This window comes from Carassius gibelio, chromosome A7 (genome assembly GCF_023724105.1).
Source record: "Carassius gibelio isolate Cgi1373 ecotype wild population from Czech Republic chromosome A7, carGib1.2-hapl.c, whole genome shotgun sequence".
Lineage (NCBI taxonomy): Eukaryota > Metazoa > Chordata > Actinopteri > Cypriniformes > Cyprinidae > Carassius > Carassius gibelio.
In genome coordinates this window covers 30,003,897-30,015,499 of record NC_068377.1, presented here as the reverse complement: position 1 = coordinate 30,015,499, position 11,603 = coordinate 30,003,897, and the positions used below count along the sequence as shown (strand labels likewise).

Genomic DNA, 11,603 nt, shown 5'->3' with positions numbered 1-11,603 from the left:
CTTGTTTAGACACATAGCATCATGGATTCTATTAAACCAACAGAAAAAAAAAAAAATCAGTAAGTGACTGACTCTGTTAGAAATCTTATAATGGGCCATGTTTGGATCATTCAACCGTACAATAATTCAAACATAAACCTCAAAAACAACACAGAAATGGGCCACTGAGCTAGAAACCAAGCTTCTGCTATAGCCATTCCAGTCCTCTGACCTGAGCCCTACAGAAAATGAGAGGAGTGAACTGAAGAGGAGAAGCTGGGAATCTGAAGGGTCTGGAGTGATTCTGGATGAAGGAATGGTCTCTGATCTCTTGTCAGGTGTTCACTAACCTCATCAGGCATTATAGGAGAAAACTTAGACCTGTTAAACTGGAAAATGGAGGTTTCAAAAAGTATTGATTAAAAGGGGGCCATTAATTGTGGCCAATGTGTATTAGAGAAAAACCTTTATTTCATAATGATATTTCCCCCCATTTTAAATTCCTATTATCTAATGAAAGGATACATTTTTGTGAATTTTCTTAATAAAAGATCAAAAGGATAACAATGCAGATCAATTTTCACCTATTGACCTTCACCTTCGCCTTTGATCATATTTACCAAGGGGGTTGATATTTTTGGCCACGACTGTACACAAGCTTTGTACATATTTCCATATACTTCCTTGGTCAACATATGTGATGTGACATTCAGCCAAGTATGGTGACCCATACTCAGAATTTGTGCTCTGCATTTAACCCATCCAAAGTGCACACACACAGCAGTGAACACACACCCAGAGCAGTGGACAGCCATTTATGCTGCGGCATTAATAGATGTTCAGAATAAGTAGGCAACATGAAATCTGTTAAAAATGTCCTTTATTAAGAAACCGGCAAGAGCGAGCGTTACATCCATTTATTCACAAGGCATTCACTCGTGGTTCAGGGTAGAGGCTTGCAACCATACATTTTCTTCACAAATACAGACAACAAATCCAGGGACTGAGACGGAAAGAAAGAATGAAAGAACATACAAAAACTGACTCGAGCAGAAATTGCAAGAAGGAATATAACATACTAGATCAGCACAACTAACCACTGACAAATCATAAAAATAACAGATATACACAGAACCCGTCCATCACTACAATAACTGCTTACTAAAAACAGCACCAAATTTAATAGAACTTCGCAAACGTTACATGGAACTGTGAAACTTTCCCAGGCATGTCAGATACAAAAACATGCAAGAAAACGGGTACAAATCATAAAGCAATCAAACAAAAATTGGGTTAAATCCATCACATCTCTTGGTTCTGGTCATTGCAGGCGTAGAAACGACAGTTCAAGAGAGACTGGTATCACAAGATCGTTGACTTCTACCGATGCTGTGCGGTTCATGAAGCTCACGGCGAAACCGAAGGCTGTTGCAGATGAAGAGGGAGTTTGATACAGTTTTTGTTACACTGACAACCAATACAAGCATTCTGTCACACTTGAGAGAGTTGATGTACAAGCACAACCAGATATGTTCAAACATTACATAATGAAAAAATAGTGATTGCACTGTGTGATTGACCTTCAGATGAGTAGAGCAAATGGTTGAACTATCCTAACCAGATTTAGTTACTTAGTAACTAATGGAATCAGACTGAATGCCTGGAAACATGGTCCAGGAACTACCTTAATGTCATGATGGGAAACGGTCTACTAGAGAGTAATTTGACCTCTCACCAAACCATTTTATCATTTAGATGAACTGAACAGCCAAAGACTTGCTGTGAAGTTTGGGAAAGGACCACAAAATGGAAGGTGCTGCTGTACGTCCATCTCCATCCATTATAAGCGTACAGCTTCACATACATGTTTAACTGTCTGGACAACTTCAAAGCAGAAGATACACACAGAAACATTGGATAATTTTTCCTGTTTCGGAGTCCACTGTCAAAAAGTGCTACAAAGAACATCAGGTGGTTCCCGTTGCAGTGAAACTCGTGCAAGATTCAACAGCAATCACATTGACAGACGCGAAAACAACACAACACTTCACTACACAAATTTGACCAGGTATTTAAAACGTGCATTCATTCTGTAAAAACCCTGCATTATGGGCCGTGAGGCAGACATGAAGTGCAATTCATCAAGAGGCCAGAGAAGAGAAAATAAAAGAACCAGACCTCAGATCATCCAAAATTAACTGGAGGGTAACGATCTTCCTGTTTGGGATTTAACAGGCCCTCAATCTGATGAGATGAATGAAATGACAGACAAAATGAAACCAAGGAAAAATAACCAACAACTCATGAATGAAAAGGGACTTTATTTATGTGAATGAAATGCAAACAAAAATGGAAGACAAAATATATATATATATTAAACAATCCCACAGTTTCTGCTTTTTATTTTCACCATGCCGAATAAACTCCTTATGGTCTGCATAAATAAATTACAAAAAACACAGTGGGGAAACGAACAAACATGGAGGTTGTGTGTTCTCTTTTTTAGGCATTTGATGATAAACTGATTCTTTTTAAAAGTTGCTGCATTGCTGCCCTGGGCTGATACATACGGAATACAGATTTCTGAACATACTGCATATATCTTTGCAACAGGAAAATAAAGACAAAGATATGCTAATAAGAATGTAGCAGACAGATAGCTCACCTAAAACAAAACCATTAAAGCAGGAGAAGCTAAGACAGCTCTATGACAGCATAATGGTGAAAGGGGCCTGAACACCAAGCATCCCCAACAGAGGTCTGAGACGTGTGGCACACGCTGGCACACTGGTTCTGAAAGGCTCCTGCTAAGCCAAGACGAAATGTATAAAATCATGTTAAGTAGTTCAGAGGTACACTGGAGTCTGGCCGGGTGCAATTAAATAAAGGTTGATTGTAGAGCGGTGAGTCCAATACATGAAGACATTTGCCCCAAAACAGCAAACAAAGGACCAACTAGCAGCTGTTTATATGAAAGATGACACTGCAACCACAAGAGGGAGCTGTAAGAGAAAGAACATAGGGACTTGGGTTTCTACAAATATCAGGGATTCTAAATAAAAAAAGATAGTTGGCTTATTGAACGCCTCAACTCAGCAAAACAAAGTAATGAAAAGCCTTTGGTGTGTCAGAGAAAAAGCATTAATGACCCGTAGCCAGAGAAACAAGTCAACAAGCCTATAGGTTCTCCAAAAGCACGACTCTCAGAGGCTGCCAAAGAAACTTCAGACAGTCTCCACTGCAGGCAGGGCTGCTAATGCATGCAGAGCTTTTAATAATATATTTTAAAAAAGACTAAATGTGACTAAGAGAAGCAAACACTGTGCTCATCGACCTGTGCCAAGGACCAGAAACTGGAGATTACCATGGAAACCCCGGCTCATGATAGCACCCTTGTACATCTTGAGATCTATCATCCTTACTGAAGCTCACCAATGTACATTTACTCTCTCTCTCTCTCTCTCTCTCACACACACACACACACACACACACACACACACACACACAAAGCCTCCTGTGAATGGATAATAGAAGAGATCCTAATTAAACAGCATCGGTCCCATTGTAAACCCAGCGAGAGCATCAACAGTGAGCCTGCATGCAAACAGCTTTCAGTCTGAACCTGCTGGACCCCCTGACAGTGCTCCGAAAATAAACCCACAAGATTTTTAAGATGTGCTCAAAAAGGAATTATTAACAGACTCTTGCACTCACACATAAATAAGCAAGCAGAAAAACATGATGCACATTGTTTCTACAAAAGGAAGCGCAGGCAATCACAAAGCACACATTAAAGCAACATGAAACTTGCTGTGATGATGTCTTAAGCAAAGAGCACACATGAACTGATGGACGGTCAAAATCGGACTTATTCACCCTAATGGAGCTCCAAATGTCTAAGACTGACTGCTTAGAAGGATTATTATGTTACCAATAAATGATTAAAACTTTGCATTTGTGTGTGCTTACATAATGAAACCTTTCCAGCTATGTGTAGTGAAGAAGCAATAATCCCCATGAAGCTGTAGTCTACAGTGATTTTAAAACGGCTGAAAAGCATTGTTAGGCACGACAAGGAGTAGAAACTCTGAAATCAGTAGGATTTTAAAACCATTGTAAACCATAGCTTCTTATGGCTCATTTATCATGGCACAACTGTTACCACAGCATTTCTTCCATCAGTCCATGCAGAATAAACCCTAAATCTAGCATGAAGAAACAAAGCAGGAATTGTGGGATGATGTGAAGGCTGAAGTGGAAACCTGCTCTAGAAAGGGTTAAAGGGATTTCAAGAGGACCAAAAATGCTTTGGCTGCACAAGCAAAAATAAAGATACCCTGTTAACAGTGCCCCGTATTCTTAAGGGACTGCACAAAAACACACTAAAAGTAGATTTTAGCTATTGATTTTGGTTCCAGAGTTGGCAAACACAGATACGCACGTCCAATTCCAAGAATTTATGGCATCTCTCGAATCACATACGTACATAATTTGGCAACATAAAACAGACCCATTTTAATTCATGTCATTTTCTGAAATAATAAAAATATTTATATTTAATGTAACATGCTCTAGACAACAAAAAAATGATTAAAAAACAAAGTATTGAACACAACCCTCATTAAAAACTGATTTTTGAATTGGGCCACACACCCTGTACCCTTCTCCAATGCTTCCGGTCGCCTGCTCCCAGGATGGGTGGCACATTTGGGAGAAAGCTCAGAGTGTGAGATGTAGTTGTAAATGCATGACATGTTTGGTTAACACAGAAGAGTAGGAGCAGATATGTTTATCAGTGTCCTTGGAGTGACAAAACAAGGTGGGAGGCCAGTGAGAGGGGCTTTTCAACGTGACACTAATTTGTGTGCGCATGTATGTGCAAGAGCACCATCATGTCTGAAACAGAAACCCTTTAACCAGTATAAACAAAGAAGGACTGACTAACCATTTTGAACAGAAGCCATCAGTAACACATTAATTATTAACATTAGACTGCTAATGTTCTAGGTATAAGAGACCAGCTCAATGTTATATACTACGTTACACATAAACGCATGTGTAAAGTGCTTGGGGGTTCAGATCACCTTATATAAGAGGTCAAATTCTTTCCTTGTTCTGAAATGAGAAGGCAAGACATTGTGATGACGAGCGACTTAAACATGTTTATAACCTTGTAACCTGTACTGTTCAGTTTTCCTGAACTCAACACAGGCATCTTCATAACAGAGCAAACAACGACAGTAACAGGAAGTCCAAAGTGTTGGACTTTAGATCTAATTCATATTAATTATGAAGTAAAAAAAAGGAAGAGTGCTCTGTGTTAGGTAATTTAATATCTGCAGTAAAATCTATGCTTTCTATGATGTATCACACCTGCCAGTAGACACTGTGCCCCGGGAAAGAAATTAACCTCAAGAGATGAAAAAAGACACACTATATGCGCTCTCGTCTGGGCTGTGTGTGTGTGTGTTAGGTAAGCCGTTTCAGACAGTGAGGTAAACATTCTTGACACAAACACATTCCTTTCAATATGCACACTCTTTCTTTTTGTCCTGATCTCCTTTTATTTGGTGGTAGTCGGATCCTCCTCTCACTTGCTTGTTCTTTTCAGCCGTCTTGTTTGGCGCTCTGCTTAAGTGCTACTTTTACATGAACTGCATCTGTAAAACAACACACAAAGAGTTATTAATAAGCTATGGCCGTGTGAATACAGCAATAGAGAATGTCTTGTAAATGGAGCATCTCTGCACTTTTTTGTGTGTGTGTGTGATGGGGATGTTTCAATACTATAATTCCAGTAGTTAAATACAATACCAATGAAATCTGCTGATGAAATTTGAATACTAGTGAAATTTGATGATTCTCAATACTACAGCAAAAACTAATATGCTATAACAAAATTTTAAAAGTGAAATAATATAATATTAATACTAAGGCTGTCAATCAATTTAAAGATAAATGTATACATTTTTCGAATACATGTAATGTATGTATACATCTGTAATTAATCATTATTAAATAACACCTAACATTAAAATCTGTGATCAAACATACAGGTGCTGGTCATATAATTACAATATCATCAAAATGTTGATTTATTTCACCAATTCCATTCAAAAAGTGAAACTTGTATATTATATTCAAAGACTGATATATTTCAAATGTTTATTTCTTTTAATTTTGATGTTTATAACTGACAACTAAGGAAAATCCCAAATTCAGTATCTCAGAAAATTAGAATATTGAATTGAATTGAAATCGTAACAGTACTAAAAAAAAAAACCTTTACTGCATTACTAGAAACAATATTAACATTAAGGAATTATTAAGACCAATTTAATCCTGTCTAAGTAGTTTTGTTCAATATTAATGGCATAAATAGACAGTAAGTGGTCTATTGTGCTTTCAATGTTAAGTTTCAGTCTATTGAAACTGAAAGATAACTACAATATAAAGGTTTGGTAAATTAGAGCAGTGTATGGATTAAATGCATGTGAGGCCACTGTGTCTGTGTGTGTGTGTGTGTGTGTGTGTGTGTACCTGGGCTCCAGGGATGGGGGTGAAAGGGTTAGTGGGTCTGAGAACAGGCTGGTTGTACAACATGGGTTGTTGGGTCATTACTGGAACCCCTCCCATCTGTCCCAGCTGAGGAGGGACCTAAAATCACCCAAATACAACAAGCAGCGTTATTTTCTTTTAGCTTTTACCAATTAAATTAATTTACACAATATCCATGTACTAGCCACTGTAAGGTCACAATACTCACCATTCCATAAACAGGCACTTGAGGTGTTGTCATGGGAAACGCCATGGAAGCAGGAGCCTGTGAGGGGGAAATAGGGTTAACAAATCAACCATCAGTGCACTGACTGACCGAGTGATCAATGACAAACTCACTCATCAAACACTAGTGTACTCACTGATCATGTCTGGTTCATTGAAAGAGCTTGTTTAATTACACTCTTTTGCACTCATGACACGTCAGGTGTACTTAAAACTCTCCTGCACTGATTTCTAGGCTGGTCCATTCAACACATGCAACAATGCACAACACTGAAGCAAAACAATATGACTCAAGGATTTGACACTGAGAAATTCACCAAACAATGAATAAATATATTTTTTAATAAATTTGGTCTCAGTTAAATTAAATGATGCATTTCAATTGCACTGTTGTCTTACTATACTGTAAAAGGATGCATATAACTGATCAAAAGTAAGAGTGAAAAGATTTAATGTGCCAAAATATTTCAATTTAAAATAAATGAATTTCTTTTGAACTGTTCTCGAAATGTATGATGTGAAAAATTTCTTGAGACTGGAGTAATGGCTGCAGAAAATTCAGCTTTGCCAGTACAGGAATAAATTACATTTTAAAATATAAAAATAGTAAACAGTTCTTTTTCAATTAATATTACACAATATTACTGTTTTTTTTTTTTATCGAATCAGTGCAAACTTTATAAAAATAAAAATCTTACTGATCCCAATCTTACTGATCTGTTTTGAATCGTAAACAGGTTATGTAAATTGCAGCCCCAAAATGCACACATTTGAACAAGTCTGGTTTGCAAGTCAAAGATCCAAAAGATTAATAATTCATCAAATGCTACAAAAAGGACATGAGAGACTGAACAAACATCTATATGTCACAGGGAAATCAACATATGACATTTACTGGGTTTTACCAGCAATAGGGAGGGTGTTGGAAGTTACAGTAAAATAGAGTACAGTAGAATATACATTATTAGCCCATTCACACAGTGCGAGGAAACTTTTGGGGTCATTCGGCCTGGAACCAGAGGTTTAGAGAGACATCAAACTATTGTTTTTAATTAGTCTCAAGAGTACACGCTAAAATAACAGCTCTACTATTTTTTTTAATTATTATTAGGAAAAGGATGCAAAACACCTCAGAAGATTATAACTTGACAATGGTTTGTATTTGACTTTAAAGCACAACTCTTCCAAGTACATAACTGCCCATTTTCACCCACAATTCAACTCAATTTACTGAAAATTTAACACACTGACCAAATAAGTGAAGATAGAAATCAAGAAATAAGGTGTGAAAGAGAGGGAAATGTGCGAATCGATCCCGATTAATGATACTCAATTTAATAGAACCTTATTGGAGGTACTTACATAACTAGCATAGAACATTCCAGTCTGCTGGGTTAAGCACAAGAAAGAAGATAGAGAGAAAGACAGAAACATACAGAGCAGATAGAGTGAGCAGAGTTGAAGACATCAGACACGAGGAGAAACAGGCCAGAAAGATGCAGACCACAGAAAAGGTGGAAAGAGACAGAAAGAGAGACATTGAAGGTTAGTCATTCACAGTAGAGCTGGGTGATATGAGCAAAAATTCATATTTCTGTATCCTTTGGCTGAATCGCTATATACTGTATTGTATATATATATCTTGGTATTTTCTAAGTTTTGAATTACGGCAGTCCCCAACTAAAGATTTTTCTGGTTGACTAGTAGTTGTTCATTTGAAGCATTAGTCGACTAATCGCACATTTATTAATAAACCATTTAAAGGGTTAGTTTGCCCCAAAATGAAAATTATGTCATTAATAACTCACCCTTATGCTGTTCCAAACATGTAAGACCTCCTTTTATCTTCGGAACACAGTTTAAGATATTTTAGATATAGTCCGAGAGCTCTCAGTCCCTCCATTGAAGCTGTGTGTACGGTATACTGTCCATTTCCAGAAAGGTAAAAAAAAACATCATCAAAGTAGTCCATGTGACATCAGAGGGTCAGTTGGAATTTTTTGAAGCATCGAAAATACATTTTGGTCCAAAAATAGCAAAAACGACGACTTTATTCAGCATTGTCTTCTCTTCCGTGTCTGTGTGAAAGAGAGTTCAAATCAAAGCAGCTGGTTGGCATCTCTAATACACATTAATCCACAAATGACTTAAGCTGTTAACTTTTTTAATGTGGCTGACACTCCCTCTGAGTTCAAACAAACCAATATCCCGGAGTAATTCATGTACTCAAACAGTACACTGACTGAACTGCTGTGATGAACACCGAGCCGAGCCAGATAACGAACAATAGACTGACTCGTTCACGAGTGAAGAACCGGTTGCATCGGTGTTCGGATCACCAGTAGTTCTTTCGGACAGTTCGATTCAATAAACCGGTTGAAGAAAACGGTTCAGCAGTTCTTTTGCGCTCGACGTAATGGCGTCATTGGCGATGATTGCCCTTGATTCAAGCCTTCGGTTTACCCGCACCCATAACACTAGTACGTGTTATCGGTCTGCTTCACGCTGAATCACACATGCGCAGTATCATCAGCTCCTCGGTTCATGAATCGGACACGTCTGACAGAAACGGTTCTTCACTCGTGAACGAGTCAATGTTTTGTTCGTTATCTGGCTCGGCTCAGTGTTCATCTTCAGTTCTCTCTTCACAGCAGTTCAGTCAGTGTACTGTTTGAGTGCATGCGTTACTCCGGGATATTGGTTTGTTTGAACTCAGAGGGAGTGTCAGCCACATTAAAAAAGTTAACAGCTTAAGTCATTTGTGGATTAATGTGTATTAGATATGCGAACCGTTTAAAATGATTCAGTTCGATTTGGTGAAGTGAATGATTCGTTCGTGAACCGGAAATCCAGCTGCTTTGATTTGAACTCTCTTTCACACAGACACGGAAGAGAAGACAATGCTGAATAAAGTCGTCGTTTTTACTATTTTTGGACCAAAATGTATTTTCGATGCTTCAAAAAATTCCAACGGACCCTCTGGTGTCACATGGACTACTTTGATGATGTTTTTCTTACCTTTCTGGACATGGACAGTATACCGTACACACAGCTTCAATGGAGGGACTGAGAGCTCTCGGACTAAATCTAAAATATCTTAAACTGTGTTCCGAAGATAAAAGGAGGCCTTACATGTTTGGAACAGCATAAGGGTGAGTTATTAATGACATAATTTTCATTTTTGGGCGAACTAACCCTTTAAATCATTGGATCAACCATTTAATTGCCTAATAAGCAACAAGCTTGAATCATCACATCGACAGAAGTAATGATTATGAATGTGTCAGAGAAAAACAGTAAGGAGGCTGCATGAACAATTTTTTAAAATTCACTGATAAACTAGTGCTTTCTTTGTTTTTCGGTTTAAGAGATGAAGACGGTGACACGGCCTTGTCATCTCTGCAGTAGTGATGCGACTGTATGCATGTTTCATTAGAATTACTAAATATGATAATATTTGTTTTCCATTTGAATTGGTTCATTTGAAAGTATACATTTCGCTAGATATATTTGTAATGTCTGTAAGGCAAAGATATACATAGTTTCGAGCTCCAGTTCATAGAGAAAGATGGCAGAAAGCGCATCCCGTTTTCTTTCATTATTTTACAAAAGTGAGTGCACACAAATAAAAGTAGCGTCTTTACAGATTCTTATTTTCTCTTTTCTGATGGTGCCTCCATTTGTCCTGCAGCGAGTGAGCTGCTGTTCAGTTTCCACTCCCCGCACACACTTAAACAGCACACATTTTTCTGGGTTAACATTAGATTGAGCAGCCATGCAAAGTTGCTAATACTTTTCAGATGATAAGCCATATATTGATGTAGATAAATGATAGGCAAGTGTTTGGATGTCCTGCCCGATGTAACTAGCCTATAATGAAAGTGAAGTGAAAGCGACATTCAGCCAAGTATGGTAACCCATAGTCAGAATTCATGCTCTTCATTTAACCCATCCAAAGTGCACACACACACAGTTAACACACACCCGGAGCAGTGGGCAGCCATTTATGCTGCAGTGCCGGGGTGCAGTTGGGGGTTCAGTGTCTAGCTCAAGGGAACTTCGCCAGCCCCCCGGTGTATGTAGTACCACATACACCAGCCATTAACAATCTGTTAGTCACAGACTGCGTGAGTTCGCCTTTGGAATTTTTATTTTTTTTTCTGCGACCAACAACTAATAAAATCTTCTGGTCGACTAACAGTTTGTCGACTATTAAATATATTTTATATTATAATACTGTATATCATACAAATACATTCCTTTTTGGTTTAAAAATCTACATGTGTCACATTTAGAAATATTTCAGCAAAATATAAATTTATATTATAAATTAAATTTTTGCGCTTCTACTGCATTGCGCTCAGTCTGGCGCGCATGCACTGGTGCGGCGCTCGTCCTAAATCAAGTCTGTGAAGCTTAGCAGAGAATCGCAAAGCAGAAGGCTCATGCACTTCTGACAGCAAAATGGAGATATTTCCATGACATTCTAACATTTGCAGATGGAGAGTATACCAGTGAAATGTACGTAATGCATTCAGGAAGTAGCATTTCTGGAGGCGGCACACGCAGCCTTTCTGTCTGAGCATCTGATGGGCTGAGCCGCTTTAAACTATACGTAATGAAACTATATACTATACTGTATCTTATAAGTTTTTAAAGCCCTTAATATTAAGCTAGTAACATGTTTAGAACAAACTGGATGATGCACTTTCTCCACAGCACAGATCAATACACAAAGCTTGAGAACAGGAAGAAACACACACACACACACACACACACTCATATTTCCTGCAGCTACACAATACATAACAATAATAAAGATGAACTCATGAATTATTTTT

General features: G+C 38.0%; 1 protein-coding gene across 2 annotated transcripts in view; it reads right to left on the bottom strand.

Moving 5' to 3' along the window:
• Positions 1 to 2,283: 2,283 nt before the first annotated feature.
• The window catches only part of LOC128017151 (phosphatidylinositol-binding clathrin assembly protein-like), a 45,849-nt gene continuing 36,529 nt past the window's right edge, over positions 2,284 to 11,603 (bottom strand). For both annotated transcript variants that reach the window (XM_052602379.1, XM_052602380.1), the window contains exons 17-19: positions 6,746 to 6,802; positions 6,520 to 6,636; positions 2,284 to 5,639 (exon numbers count right to left, since the gene is read on the bottom strand). In XM_052602379.1, the coding sequence (XP_052458339.1) occupies positions 5,625 to 5,639; positions 6,520 to 6,636; positions 6,746 to 6,802 (189 nt within the window). In that variant the 3' untranslated portion in view covers positions 2,284 to 5,624. The remainder of the gene's footprint in view (positions 5,640 to 6,519; positions 6,637 to 6,745; positions 6,803 to 11,603) is intronic.